The sequence below is a fragment of the Argiope bruennichi genome, chromosome 3 (genome assembly GCF_947563725.1).
Source record: "Argiope bruennichi chromosome 3, qqArgBrue1.1, whole genome shotgun sequence".
Lineage (NCBI taxonomy): Eukaryota > Metazoa > Arthropoda > Arachnida > Araneae > Araneidae > Argiope > Argiope bruennichi.
Genome location: NC_079153.1, coordinates 33373665 through 33390261, shown reverse-complemented (window position 1 = coordinate 33390261; position 16597 = coordinate 33373665). Strand labels below are relative to the sequence as shown.

The following is a 16597-nucleotide window of genomic DNA, read 5'->3' as shown; positions in this document are numbered from 1 at the left end:
ACATGAGGTATCAATTTCATATTTTGCAATTGCAGATGGGAAACATCGTCTTTCCTCAATACAGTCAGTCATATGTCTTCTGAAATTCATTGAAAAGAGCTGAGTCATCAGATATATTTCTTCTGTTTTATTCGGAAATCATGTGAGATATTACATCTGACATGAATGTTCACCTGTTCAATGCATACAATCATATATAGGATAACGACGCAATGCAGTTTGCAATATGCTAATCAATAAATCCGATGTTGAATCAGTCCGGCTGTATTGCAGTTCTGAGTAAAGTTAAAACAACTTGCTCGTGTAACGCATAAAAGAATCTTTTAGACCGATTGAAAGCATTACATTTCATCGTTTAAAACAACAGCTGCACGAACTAAATCAGTGTTTAATGAAGCTGAAAAAAAACCCCTTTTTGACAACCCAGTGTATGGTTAATAAATTTGTGTGATGAACAAAAGAGAAATTTTGAGAACTGAATACGCATTGTATTATATAATTTATTGCATATTCCGGTAAGTTTTATAATCTCGTGAACGAACATTGCTTTTTAATCATCGGTAAAAAAAAATAATAAAATAGATTCTCAAAATATTTGGAAATGGGAATGGAAACTATACATAGTGTTTTTCAATATTATTAATTTTAAAATAGTCATATAAATTGCAGCTTCGAAATGCACGTTTTTGAAATACGCAGGATACATGAGGGCTTATATTTTTTAAATCGACGTTTAGAAAACATCTGCTTTATTCCAAGTCATATTGGAATTTGAGGAAATGACAGAATTGATCAAGCAACATAATTTTTTTAATAACATTAAAATCTCTATTTCGTTTCAAGACAAACATATTTGAGGTGTTGCTTGGCCTAAAAGAAGAAACTTTTGAAACTTTTTAAATTTCGATTTATTTCATTACTAGGGGCATATTATGTGCAAGAAACAATAATCAAACTGGCCTTCCGTTTACATCGCGACACAAGAACAGAAGTGAGCAAAATTTTTCCCTTCAGTGGTTTTACTATGGGATTTTGATAGTGATTTCACACGTGTCGTCTTAGGAAAGAGAAATTTAGGTATTTTTAAAAGAATATGCTAGAAAAGAACATTCAGAATTTATCCCTTCACTCGGAGTGTGGGAAAATACCGAGACTTGCAGTTTTATACTGCGCGTGTTAAAAGTAATTGAATAAAAAGTGGAATTGGATCAGTAAATAAGAAAATATTTTAGAATGAAGTTATTTATTAGTTATTATTTAGTTAATATATCGCATTTTTTTAGAAATATCATCTGGATTTTATAAACTTGTTTTAAATTTATCTGCAGCCATTTATTTGCAATACTCTTTTAGAGATTACTGAAGATGGTAAGATTGCATCCGTACCTTTTTAAATGAGTTAGAATTATTTATGAGCCAGAGGAAACATTCAAAATAAGCTTTCTCGATCAACTCATTTCTGAAAAATAGGAAAGATATAATTAGTCTGTTTTCATGAATCTAACTACAGACAATGTAGCTGTAAACGTCTGTTGATCTGAGCAGATGTTTTTTTTGTTCTTGAATGAAGACAGCTTGTGTCCCTTTCCCAACATGTTTATGTAATTCCAGATTTTCTTTCGAACCCCTTATCTTCCCCCTTTGAGAGGGGACATAAAGTAGGATGTCGTTGAAAAGAATTTTATGCAGGTGGGATTTGTCTGGTAGTGTAAATTATATCTAATTAAATTGGTATTTGTTTGAAAAATGAAATGTTCTATTCGAAGGTTCAAAGCACTTTGCGTAGCAATTTTTGCAGATGCTTATATTTTTGTTTTTAAATTTTTTTAATGCATGTCGTAACTGTAACTTAAAGTAAGATTTAACGGTTTTCCTACTTTCTGCTCAGGTTGTCTACAAGCACATTTTTTCTCCCCCGCCCCCCGAATTTATCTATCTATATATAAAAAAAGATGACTGTTTGTTCGTATATTCTTTATACAAATCTACAGTTTTAACCCGATCTTGAGGAAACGCGGTTCATGTGCTCTTTCAATCAAGAGAAATGTCAGCTTTTTAAAAACAAAAAGTTGATTAAAAGAAAAGCTAGGTGAAATCTGAGCATGTTTTTGATGTTTTGCAGCTATAATTTCCAAAAATATTATCTCATAAAAGAGATTTTTATATTATCATAAAACTCAAGAAATTACCTTTTTAATGAAGTTATTTTTATTTTCCTACAACTGTTTTTTCTTTGATCTTAATATAATTTTAAAATTTAATTTGATTCACAATTTGTAATCATGTTTTTTTTTTATTATGTAAATGAAATTCAAGAGCATTTTAGTGTTCCATCAAACTCTTCAAACGCGTGCCCAGTTTGAAAGTAAAAAAAAAAGTTTTCTTTGAAAATTTGAGATTTTTTTTTTTTTTGTCAAAATATTTAGAGAAAGAAAGGAGGGCAGGGGGGGATATTCAATCCCTCTCTTTTAATAGATGTCCTAGAAAAAAATATGCTGGAAATCCTTATTGCGAGTGTTACACTATTTGTCTTAGTCCTTCATAATTATTGCATAAAACAAAACAAAAGTAAATAAAAATATTCCATTGCTCCATGTCCTACTTTCACTGTCGAAATTCTTACATTATTCTTCTTGAATTAAAAACTCAAAACTATACCTAGATATGATGTTTCTCGGCTTCTATTAAAATAATTTTTTTAGAGCTTCCCATTAATTTTTCTATTTGAAATGCTGCCAAGGTTACCGTTAGAATTTCTATTCGATCTGGCTCTGAGTGACGAAAAGCAAAAACGGATTTTCAGCTAAACAGACTAGGCAACTAACTGCCTGGAGCGATGGGTTAAGGGAGAGGACACGCTGTTAACATATTTAAAAAGACGTTATTAGGCTTGTTGTCAAATAAAGAAAAGTGTAAAATACACAAATTTTACTTTTTGTAATTAATATTATCATAATGATTAATTACAGATCATAGAATTTTTTTTTTTTTGTATTTTATGATTTTTCTGATTAAGTTAGTTAAGTTTAAAGTGTTAATCTTATTATAATATTAATATTTGGTATAATACTAAAATTCCGTCAAGTATTAATAATAAAGTTCCTATTAACTTGATTATTTCATAGCGTTGTATCTATATTTATAAACATTGGCTGTTTGCTTAGATAAGATTGGGTACAAGTTTAAATGCCGTATAAGTGAAATAAATAAATAATAAAAGGCAAATATAATCGCACAAGTTGCTAAAACAATAAAAATACAACCTAACATATTTAACATGTTGAATAAATTAAAAATATGTTGAAATGAGAAACTAAATTCATCAATCATTCAAAGAGAGATCTTATAATGTGCGACCTAAGATCACACACACACGCACACACACACACACACACACACACACACACACACACACACACACACACACACACACACACACACACACACAATTCACTACTGATGAAATTGTATTTTTAAATACGTTAAAATAGTTTTATTATTTCAGTGTTCTATTATGGCTCAAATTAAATGAGTTTAAAGCCTGAAGTCGAGATGGTGAGAAATCTCCATGTTTTAGATCTCTCCGAGTTACGAAAAACAAATTTGAAAAAATAACTATCTGTCTGTGACATAGACAATTATCAGAATGTAATAAATGTTTTAAATGTAAATATTGTATTTTTAGGAGTATAATATCAGAATGAAAATTTATTTAAAGAAAATTATTCATTTCGTTTACAACAGTATACCTCCTGTATGAATCCTACTGAAGAACTTACTAGGGTTCACTTTCATTTCAACCTCCCTGTTCCCATTAATAAAAAGGAAAATGCGTCAGAATACCTCAGACAATTGGCCTTGGAAGTCATTAATAAAATCCCTAAATGTGACATTAAATTGTGTACTGACGGCAGCAAAATCGTCAATTCTGCAAGTAGTGGCATCTATATTGTAACTCCTCAGTCTAGTTTTTCTCTATGTCAGCGAAATCCAGACTTCTGTTCCGTTTTTAGAAGCGAACTTTTAGCAATCGATGAGGGACTTAAGAAAATTTTACACGAAAATAATTATAAGAACCTTTGAATTCTTACTGATAGCCACAGCTCAATGGAACACCTTAACAATTGGACCTATGTTGGAGATAAAGCAAGTTTGTCTATTCTTCAGAAGTTGAAGCTGATTTCACTTCAACATGATATTCATTTCCAGTGGATACCATCTCATGTGGATCTACTTGGTAACGAAATAGCAGACAGGCTTGCAAAGAAAGGAAGCAGCCTAGCGACTTCCTCTTCTGCTGAGCTCACACATTTAGAACTATTCTCTCAGGCGAAATTCCTAAATAAGAAGAATTGGATGGTTCCCCCTACTCATGATTGATATAGAGCCAATAAGCCGGGGCAGTCCTTAAATCTTCCTTGTGATAGAAAAACCAACACTTGCCTGTCGCGCCTTGCCAGTGGCCACCTTAAATGTCTTTTCTTTTCTCAGGGTGAAATGTTTTACCCTCTTTGCCCGAAATGCTGCCAGCATCAGGCCTCTGCTGAACATATTCTGGACTGTCTAGGATTTCATTGGGGAGAAATTTATTCTTCTCCCTTCCTCGTTTTTGACTTTCTTCTTGTCAACGGATTTTTGGATTTGGTCTGACTACGTCAGACCATGGAGATTAGCAACAACAACAACAACAGTATACAGTAACAGTAGAATAACAGAACATCCGATAATAGCTATTACAATAACAGTACATCTTACGAACATTCAATAAATCCCTTCTCTGGTTTTCTTGCTGAATTACGTGATAAGATGATGGAAAATAATTACATAATATTATATTAAGATAATTTATTTCAGGAAAAGAAAGAACTTTACAAGAGGAAATCTTATCCTGAAATAAGTAAAGAATTATAGATTACTGGGAAGGGGGAGGTAGATATTTTAAAAATCTTACAAAAACATTAGAGGAAAACAAATGACCGAGCATTGTTACTAGGAATTTCTACGTATCAAAGTTAAACGATAAAAGGTGTTTCTTATACACTCAACTAAAAAAAATAAATAATAATAACTGGGGTAGTTGGCTTATTTAAATTTTCTCTTTTTTTAGTATCTTCGATGTTCTCACGGAAAATTCATCAAATTAATTTGTGAAATGATTAATAGCATGAAAGAAGTTCGAAGAATTTATTGCAAGCAAGGTATAAAAAAAAACGATAAAGATCAGATTATCGAATTCACCTTTCTTTTTCTCAACGCTATGAACTAAGGAGAATCGATATTAACAAAAGGCGTAACTTAGCCGGAAATCCATCGAGTAATGTTTTATTGGACTAAGGTTTCTGGAAATCAGAAAGACACGACGATTTAAATTATTCCTTTAATAATATAATTCAATGCTTTTCCATTTGGAAATGAAACATCCGTTATCTAATATTTTAAGTTTAATTATTTTCCATTTTTATTTTCTGGTATACGAAGTATAGAGAAAATATTATAGTCATCAAATAATTCGAACTGAAGATTTTGACGACTTTTCTTGTGTTAGAACTTTCTGAGTTCGAAATACACATTAAGAAAATACTTTGTCTGTGCGTTCTGTCTATGACGATAATTCAGTTTTGAATGGAACAGGTGAAATTTGGTATATGGTTTTCGAATATCAAATTTGCGGATTTCTATCATATTTTGAACAAAGTTTGAAGTTTTCCCAGGTATTCGAATGCAAATTAGCACCATAACTAGAAAACGAAGATAGCTAAATGGATAAATTTCAATACACAGATTTAATATCTATAATGTAGACATCTGTCAAATTTTGAGCTAATTCCAACAACAACAACATTCATTTTTATCAACATATTTAAAGATTAAATTCGATATTTTTTTAAAATATATATATATATATAAATGGTTATTGTTACGGGGTGAGATATCTTATTCCAAACTCTGCACCGTTATCAATCCTTGTTCTTATTTGCTTTATCATTATCGATAAAAGTGCGGTCATTTCGTGTCAACAAATAAGTATATAAACTTCGCTTTTGAATTGATTTTAAATAAATATATGTGTATTTAAAGTATCAAAATATTAAAACGATGACTGATATTCTGCTATATGATGCTTTTTAAATCTGATTATAGTAGAGGAATAAATTTGACCGTCCGTCAATCTGTATTTTCAGAAGCATATAAATGCGATAAATCAAAAATGCAATGACTTGAATATATCAAATTTGGTATGGGATTTTGTGCCTACGATTATAATTCTGCGCCCAATTTTGGTTTTAATCGGTTGGGAAAAAATGCGTCTGAAATCAAATTCGTATTCAGATATTATTAACCGCATGACAGAGATTAATCGCCAAATTACTCGCCAAGGGTGACACGATAGATTCTGTAAAAATGCTAAATTCACGCCGTAACTATTGTACGCCAAGGCCATGCAAGGCGTTCTCTGTCTTAGGCAAGGTCCACAACTAGGGATTGCAATATCGGACCAAAATTTCAATACCGGTATTCGGTATTTTTTAGATCTTAATACCGGGATACCGGTTTTAATACCGGTATTAGAAATTTTAGAAAAAGAAAGAAAACACAGGTGTTTCTTTGTTTTATTTGCCAGTTTTATTAGAGAGTGTAAATATCATAAAAAAATAATTTGTAATTTATAAATTATAACCGTATATAAAGAATCACAAAAAAAGTAAGGGAACATCTAATTTATTTAAATCACAAAAAAGTGTAAATTTCACTACTCAGTCTGTGGTACTATTACTATTTTTTGAAAAGTGATCTTTAAAAACATAATGCATCAATTGTACTGTCATTAAGCTTGAAAAGTAATTTTGTGCAAAAATTACCAGCTGTCCAAAACGCTCTTTCGGCGTCTACGCTAGTTGGTGGTACTGTTAGCAATACGCGATGTACTTTTTCCAAGTATTTACCTCTAAATCCCTCATATTCAGTGGATGGTTCGTCGGAGGGTTTTGGATATAGCTGATCTCTGTATTGTATTTTGGTTCCTTGACATTTTTTTATTTATCGCTAATTCTAATTTTTGTTCAAGAGACAATTCCTTTTCACTATCGACAATAGTACCATCATAATCTTCGATAACTGAACCGAATTCTTCTGAATGTGGATAGGTTTGTCGGTAAAAAAAAATTAAGAAAATTTACTATAAACTTAATCAGAATTGAATTGGTTATTTTCTTTTCTTCTTTTTCATTTTCATTTTTAAAATCATTATTATTATGTAAATACCATAAGACATTTTCTATTTCGGTATGCCTTTCTTCTGTGCGATTTTTCAATGTAATATATAATTCTTCAGATAGTGATGTGTGCTGTTCTTTTAGTGACTGCAGCATGAAATTTATTGTTGCATTAGCTGTTAATAAAATAGAATCTCTCCGACATAATGCCTCAATAGTCAGTTTTATTGGAAGTAGAGCTGATACAGTTCTGGATATTAATTCGAATTCACTATCTGAAAAATTAATTTATAGGTTTAAGTCGATTATTGCTATTTGGATTGGATTTCTCAGTTTCAAAAATCGTTCCATCATTAAGAGTAAACTGTTCCAACGTGTTTTAGAATCTAATATTAACATATATTCTGCTTTATTTTCAGTTAGTATATATTTTAGTAATATGTCAATTTTTATAGGGGAACGTTTAAATATACCTTATAAATTTTTCGAACTTTATAAATTTTAGGAAGCAATTCTTGATGTGTTAATATTTCATCCTCATTAGCAATATCCTTTTCAACAACTACATTGTCATTATCTTCATTGTCAATATCACTCATACTCTTACTCTCTTCAAAGTTGGAATCCGAAGTTTCTATATTCACAGTACTTGGATTCTTCTGTTCTTTATTTTTTTAGTATAATACTTCTATTACTCCTTACTGAATTCCATGAGCATAGCACAATTACTGATTTGCACCAATCAGCTTTCCAACTTTATTCATAACTGTTGCTCCATCATTCGTTATGGATACAATATCTTCTTTCAGGGATAATCCATGTTTTGCTAAGTTATATTTAAGCAATTAATTAAGCCATTAATTAGCTAATTTATTTCTCTCGTTAGGGAGACATAAAAACAAAAACGCATACTATTTTGCTATGTTGGCAATTCCTGAACATATAATAGAGACAATTTTAAAAATTTCTAATAAATACCGAGAAACCGGTATTTAAACTTGTGAATACCGGTATTACAAAATTGTACAAATGACTCAAAATACCGGTATTCGGTATCCCGGTATACCGGTATTGCAATCCCTATCCACAACTGTTTACGAGAGTGGGGAAACACTTTTATTAGAGGGTTCGCCAGAAAGGTTTGGAGAAACCATTCCCGCTCGTTTTATAGAGCTTTATTTTACAATCATTTAAATTTCTTTCATATACCAAACTTATAAAAATAGGCTTTTGTTATAATAAATTTGTATTGAAAATATGAAAGTAATTGACTTTATTGCTAGTTTGTTTCCATCTAGTTAATTTTTTCTCTTTAAAACTGAAGAAAGGGAGAATTATTAATTATTTTTCTTTTAAAGTAGCTTTAAATAAACTGAAAATAGAGACGAAAAACAGATATACTTTTATAAGTAAGAATAAATATCTATAATATTTATTTGTGTGCTCATTTTTATCTACATATTTAAAGATTAAATTCGATATTTTTTTAAATATATATAAATGGTTATTGTTGCGCGGTGAGATATCTTATTCCAAACTCTGCACCTTTATCAATCCTTGTTCTTATTTGCTTTATCATTATCGATAAAAGTGCGGTCATTTCGTGTCAACAAATAAGTATATAAAGTTCGCTTTTGAATTGTTTTTAAATAAATATATGTGTATTTAATGTATCAAAATATTAAAACGATGACTGATTTTCTGCTATATGATGCTTTTTAAATCTGATTATTGTAGAGGAATAAATTTTTAAGCATCAATATCTCATAAAGTAAGTATTTATGAGTGTGAGCGTATGCAGTATCCAGGCAAATTTAAATTTTGAAATTTCGTACACACGTACTCGAAATGCTGGCACAATGCACTGCGATATCCGAATTTTAAAATTTAAAAGATCATCTTTATTAAATCTATCAGTTTGTGCTGTTTTGAATGATTTTTCGTACTATTAAAAAGAATATTTGTCGTTTTATAGAAGTTTGCATTGCACCTCTGATGTAATGTATGAAAATTTTGTAAAATGGAAGGGAAAAAAAAGTCACTTTTTATCAAAACCATTTTAAGAATTTTTTCTTTATCTTTTCCTTTTTAGTTTCTTGATCTTTTTCAAATTTCTTGCTGTGATTATTCGAATATTTTTCTGTAATTTAATTAATTCTTTTTTTTTTTGTTGATTCGCAGGGAGCAGAAGTCTTAATTCATTTCTACTACTGCTTTGGCAAAAAGCCAAAATAGGAAATCACGAATTATGAAATTTTTTATTGGATTTAAATTATGATAGTATCGTTTGCGTCAATCTTTCATATTTTATTCTTTCTCTTCTTCTCAGAGCATCTTTATTTTCACTTGAACTTGAACTTGAAATTAGTAAGAGATCAGGATTTATAGCAAAAATGGCTGTTATCCCCTGTTTCCAGATGAAGAGAGCAAAAAATTTATATCACTAAATACAAGAGCGCGCACTCACACACAAACGAATTGAAGTTTCTGTCAGTTAACAGTTACAAAGCAGTTCCGCTGAAGTGATTTAGTCCATATTTGATATTCTAAAGTTATCACCATTCCTGCAACAAGGAATGGTGAAAAAGGAAATAGCCTCAAAAAGGCCTCAACAGAATGTGGTCGGTAAAATTAATAGATAATGAAGTGCTCCAGTGCTTGAATAGAAACTTTTATTTTCACTCATTTGTTTTGATTTTATGTTCTACAGTTCATCAGTTATATCATTGCCAGAAAAATAAATAAAGATGAAAAATCAGTAATATTTTTTAAATTCATTTTTGTAGCTTTTTCTACGTTATGTAGTTTTCATTTCGTTGATATTCATCATATCTACTACGGAAAATGGGAAAATGTATATATCACTACAAAATAAAAATGAAAGTAAAAATTTTACTTCAAAGAAAAGAATTTTTTAAAATCTTAATTTTAATATTTCAAGAGCAAACGATCGAATAGTTTGATAGAGCAAATGTTGATTTAGCAGTAAAAACATTTCATCTTAACAATAAAAACATTTTTATAGATTGTATATCAATTAAGTTGTCAAAATTTATTAAAATTAAAGAGAAAAAAATTGTGTGGAAATGTGAAGGTAATTTTTCTTTGATTTGAAATAGCGTAAAAAGCAATTTTATCAGGTAATATTTTCGGAAGATTTAATTGAAAATTACCTAAAAACTTGCTCAATTTTTTATTAACATAGTTTAATTAACGTTTTGCTTCGAAAAATTGATAATGACCTCCTTGCCTTGAAAATTATGTGATCCATGCTTCATCGAAATCAGTCAAAAATTGAAGGCTTGTATGAAAGAATTTAAAAAAAATAAATAATAATTTTTGTATGTTGAGGGAGATAGTCAAAACTAGAGGAAAAGAAGAAGGAACCCTCTCCCCCCCTTAGGAGTCTGTTTAATTAATTTTTCTTATAACTGCACACATCACTCTTATAAATGAAAAATACATTTAAAAATGAAATAACGATTTTAAAGGAATCATGTTAAGTGAATTTCTACGGCAAAATAATTTTGAATTTTGTAAGATAATTGGGAAATTTTTCTGCCCTTTCAGGCTTTTTTCCACCCGTATTTGTTATTTCTGTTTCTTTACAGCATAAATAAACAGGTACCAGGTGTTAAGGTAAGAGCTAGAAAGATTTAAAATTTCAGAAAATAAATTAGAGAATACAAATTGATAACACTAACAAATTATTTTTTTTTCTGTGTTAAAATTAAATATTAAAAAAACTCTCCATTCAGATCCAACAGGATATATTTTTTTTACAATGCTGCTTGTGATATTTTAGTTAGAATTATTCTGCGTTTTTTCAATACTTCTAACGCTTTTCGAATTACTATTGAATATAACATACCATACTGGTAATTAAAAAAAAAAATTACAAAAAAAAAATCAAAAGTTATATTTAATTGAACTGGAAGAATTTATAAAAACCAGATCTGAAAAACCACGGTTCAGTGTCCTTTCCGAGCATCTTTTTGTACAAGGTAAAATTCATTCAAATCGGACTGAATCAAACGACCAAAGAAAGCACCATGGAGGAAGTGCGTAACCAAGCCTCCAGCCATGACGTTTCCCACCCCAACAAGATTCACCGAGACCTTACTTTCGTTACGAGCCAACAAAACACTCGCACGTGACTATGGCAGCCCTGAAGCATCCAAGAGTGTGACATGACCATTCATTCTGTTTCTGCTGCGATGTAGGTTTCGTCTTTGTTTCGGATGTTGAAGGAATTAGCGTTTTATATTTAGTAAGTAACGATTTTTGGTGATCAGAAACGATTTATTGTTTGATTAAATTGGGTTATTTCAGTGTACGAAATTTGTTATTTCATGAAGTTTAAAGCTTGGAGTTCTGATTTTCGTGTTTCTTGAAGAAACATATTAATTTGAGATGCATCTGCTTTGTTTGGATTTGAAGGTTTTTGACAGATAGGAGCGATCAGTGGATACGCATTGTACGTTATGGAATATTTCTTTTAAGATTATTTTTTCCGATGTGATTTTAATGTGTTGTTATTTTTTGAAATCGAAAATTAAACGAGAATCACTATTTTTAGAAGAAAGATTGCATTAATATTATTGTGAAGTAATCGAATGGAAGTTAGTATTTCTCTTTATATTTATTATAAGCGGGCGATACATATTATTTACTTGATTTAATTAGTTATATCAATTATAAAATGCCATGATCCTCTTGTAATAGGATGTGTTATATCAATTTGATGCTTAGATGAACCGCTTATTTTCGAACTGCGCTTATTTTGGTGCATGTGTACTAAAAATAAATATTTTAAAGGAGGATAATATTATGATTATCCGATTGTTGTATTTGTAATTGTTCTTATTTATAATTTGCAGTCCGAAAAATGGCAGAAGCACGTATAGCTGTTGCTGAACCCAGGGTAAACACTATAGAAGAAATAACTACTCCTGAAACATGGAGAGAAGTATTTAAAACATTTCGCAGTACAGCAACTAAGAGATATTATAAAGTGAGGTAAGTAATTGTTAAGTTTGATGACTATTTAATTCTAATGGGTTGATGATTATTTTTATCTCTAAATATTACTATAAACTTGCATTTAAAAAGTAGCTGTTTGTGATTTATTGATTATTTTAGGTGATATTTTTAATTTCTGCAGTCAGTTGTAACGACATTAACTTTTTTAATATCATGTTTTATATTTAAAAGAGTAAATAAAAGATATAATTACTTATTACTCTGAATATGGATGGATTAAATATATGTTTACTTAAATATTTTTGAACCTATTGTGTTTTAATCAGATAGTAAGACTTCTATATTTTGTACATTCATATACATAAAATCAAAAAATTATTGTTAAATAATAAAGTTTTTGCATGTATTTCACTATAATTTGTTTTTAAGGTATTTTTTTAAAGAATTAAATTTTTTTTCTTAAATATCTGGATTCTATTTCTTTTTTTTTTTCCTTCCTCAATGACTAATTGTTTTTTCCATAATTCTTATAATGATATGAAATGCTTATTATTATAATGTTAGTAAATTAATTTTATCACGTAAAATCAAGCATAAAATTACATATAATCATTCATTGTAATGGTTTTTATATGCATGTATTTTAAAAAAGAGAATTTTTAAAATTCTGTTTTTTATAGTAATTATCAAATTTTTAACAGTTTTTGTTTTCCATATATATGCATTAAGAAGGAACTTTCTAAAATTCATGATTGCCAACATTTTTATAAAAAAAAAAATGAAAATTGTATATAACTTAATGTAACTAGGCCACACTTTTCTCTTTTTAATTCTTTTCATCTCTGCTTGGTAAAATAATTTATTGTAAAATAAAAATTTTGTTTTAATTAATTTTTAAAAATATATTTAGGTTTTAGAGAAAAGTGAATATATATATATATATATATATATATATATATATATATATATATATATATAAAATAATGCATAAATGAATGATTTAAGATATTTTTGCTTAACTGTCACTGAATTTGATGGATAAGAATTAAATTTAATATCACATTACAGAAATTTTTATTCACTTAATAACATTTGTTTTGTCTAATATGAAAAGTATGTATATATATTTTCATGTTTTATTCTATAAAGTCATTGCTCTGGTAAGTTTCAAGGTCTTACCTTAAGAATATAAGCATGAATCAGATGTGTTTTGACAGCTTTCTGACAGAAGAATCAATCAGCTGATGAAGAATATCTATTTTTTATTGATGTGTTTTTTTCATGTAATTTATTAAATTTGTTCTATGAAGGGAAAAAAAAAGTTTCATCTTAAATTCTGTGGATGCTTTGCTAATGTCTGTTATACTTTTGAATTGAATAAAAGGTATTTTTAATTTTAGAAAGATCATCTGCTGACATCCTAGTATGTTCAGAGAATTTCCTCTTCAGATAGAAATATTTAATGGTTTATAAAATGAATAAATGGTAGATATTTCTTTTTTTAAATAAAAGAATGCTTGAATGCTAAGCTTTAAAAAGAAATTTATAATAATCTTTTTTAAAATGAATGTAATTTTTTTTTGTTTTGAAATACACATACCTTTATTTCTGTTATATACTAATTATTTTGAAATAAATAAGTTCTTTGGATTAGGAATAGAAATTTTATCGCATTATTTGATAATATTGTATTTGTGTATCATTAAATAAGTAAATAAAAACAGGGTTATTTTTCAATCATTATCTGCAAAATTATCATTTTTGATAAGTAGAAATAAGCAGTCTGTAACTATTAAATGTTTAAATAAAAATGATTATAATATTATTTTTAGTTTAATATCTTAAAAATAACTGTATTATAATCTATCATGTTTCAGTAATGCAATTTTGTCTGAAGGCCTAATATTTCATTAAAAAAGGAAAGGGTTCTTTCTTTCATTGTCCTAAAACATTTATTTCTATATAATATTAAGTCATATTTATTATTTGTTTTATTTTATGTTTTTATAATATTTAAGAATATGCAACACTGACATTCTTTCTTGGATTATTTCAAAATAATTAGTCATTAAATAAATTTTTACATATATATTTTAAAAATTTATTAAATAATAATAAAAATGCCTTTAACACTGATATTGCTGTAAATGATATAATCTAATTTTGCATACATTGTTTTAATTAATCTTATGTTTGCAGAAATCTAATATATAATGGAGTCTGGCCAGCATCTCTGTCAAATGTTAGACTAACAGTTCTTACATGCATATTCCTAATGCTGGTAGAACCAGGCATTACGTCATCTGTGAATAACTGGCTATGGGGTATTGCAAACGTATTATATATTCCTAAAAGTAAGTTATAAATATTATTTTTTTAAATATTTAATTCAAAATACTCTATAATATTCCATTGAATTTTAAAATTCTATTCTGACCTTCACTACTTTTTTTTGAATACAGAAGATGAACATTTTAAAGTGATACAATTTGTGACTAGTTTTTTTTTTTGTAATGTGATAATTAAGAAAAGCTAATTGAAATTTAGTTATTGTCTTTTAAAAAAAACTTTTTTTATGTACAGTATTTCACTATAGTTGGATTTTTATATTCATACCTATACATAGTGTGTTACCTTTAAATTTTTGTCTCTATATGATCTTTATCTGTCAGTTCTATCTATGCTAAATAACAGGTTTTTAAATTTATTTTCCTGTTTCTTTATATCTGGAATGCTGTTGAGAATAATTATAATAATAATAATAAAATCCAGGGCAGTATTTTTCCAGTGATTTGAGTGTGTTGTGTGAACTTTTTATTGTTAAAATATTGATAATCATCTTTTCCAGAATGACACTAATGTAAATATGTGTTTCTTAAAGAATTTATTGCAATCCAAGTATATAAAAATAATTTAATTCATATTTTAATTTGCTCATCTGTGAAATGATTTTTTATTTGTTGTGTAAATGTATAAAAGTAAGGTGTTTGAAGTTAAAATAATTACTTTTGTTTCAAATTAAAATTGCAAGTGTTAAAACAGGGTTTAAAGAAATCAGAATTATGGTTTTGAATGTTATCAGGTTTTTAAAGTTTTTTATTTTTACTTTTTTTTTTAAATTTGAAATCTAAGATTTTGTATAATAACTTTTTTAAAACAAAGAATATGACCAATAAAGATAATTCAACCAAATTTATATTTGTCTCAGTAAATCTATTTTTGCTGAATTTGAAACTGGCAAAAATATAAAGAAGCAATATTAAAAAAAATAGAATACTTATTTTTATGAAGGGAATAGTTATCATTTATATTTGAAAGATTAAATGTAAGTGGAAATAATTTTTTTTAAATCGATAATTTTCTGAATGTTGTCAAAAATCCAAACAATCAAAAAGCTTGAAATTGTCATTGTAAAATGAAACAAAGAAAAAAAAAAGCTAAAAATTCTTGAATTTTGCTATAATACGCATATACTATTGCTTCTTAAATTGTATTTTATATTTCTGTGCATATAAATCATCATTATGAAAGAGCATTAAAAAAAATCATCTCAGTGCATTACATTTTGTGAATTCAATTCAATAATCATGATAAAATACAAATGGCAACTCTGGAAAGCAAATAAATGTTGATTTCTGCAGGCTCTTAGGGTTTTCAGCACAGCATACTAATTTAGAATCTTCTGAACTTTTCTTTCAACATAATAGACCCTTATTTTAGTAAAAATTCATAAGACCGAGAATGCCAATGGACCATAATAGCAGCATTAACCATATTACCTTTTGATATCGTATTTTAAAAAAAATAGTTATGTACTAAAATATTTTTTCTGATAAATATTTTTTTTTCCTTATTTTTATAGCAAGTTTAGATGAAATATTGTATTTGATGCACATAAATTTCTAAATATACTTTAAAAACATTGCATAGAGAAAATCTCTCTTCTGTTTCTTTCTCCTTTAAACAAATCTTCAATTCTCAAATTTGTACTTGTGTATTAATTGCATGCCAATGGCAAACTTTAGGCTTAACCATAAATATCATTTATGAACATAGTCAATAGATTAGCATTATATCTTTGATTATTAATCACTGGTATATATTTAATAAAATATCCTAAAATTATATAATTTTTTATTAATATTCCTTTCAAAATTATGAGATATTATATACTATTCTTCATAATAAATAGATAAATAGTACCATCTTTACTAAAAATATAAAGCAGAAATTACAAAAACAACTATGAAAGAAATTAACTTAAAATGCACTCATTATGAACAGAATGATGTATTAGGCAGCAGATCTTTACAAAGGCTATACAATAGCTACTAAAATGATGTTTCTTTATATTCCTGATGGAATATTCTAGAACACACCATGAGAGAAAACATTTATGT

The 16597-nt window shown here is 28.0% G+C and overlaps 1 protein-coding gene across 6 annotated transcripts in view; it reads left to right on the top strand.

Annotated features, from left to right (window-relative positions):
* The window catches only part of LOC129964245 (carnitine O-palmitoyltransferase 1, liver isoform-like), a 113595-nt gene that overhangs the window by 74464 nt on the left and 22534 nt on the right, over nucleotides 1-16597 (top strand). For 4 of the 6 annotated variants that reach the window (XM_056078981.1, XM_056078979.1, XM_056078980.1 and 1 more), the window contains exons 2-3: nucleotides 12095-12233; nucleotides 14397-14551. In XM_056078981.1, the coding sequence (XP_055934956.1) occupies nucleotides 12095-12233; nucleotides 14397-14551 (294 nt within the window). Of the gene's footprint in view, nucleotides 1-11331; nucleotides 11485-11551; nucleotides 11692-12094; nucleotides 12234-14396; nucleotides 14552-16597 lie in introns of those variants that run through there. The other 2 variants (XM_056078982.1, XM_056078984.1) reach the window with 2 other exon arrangements.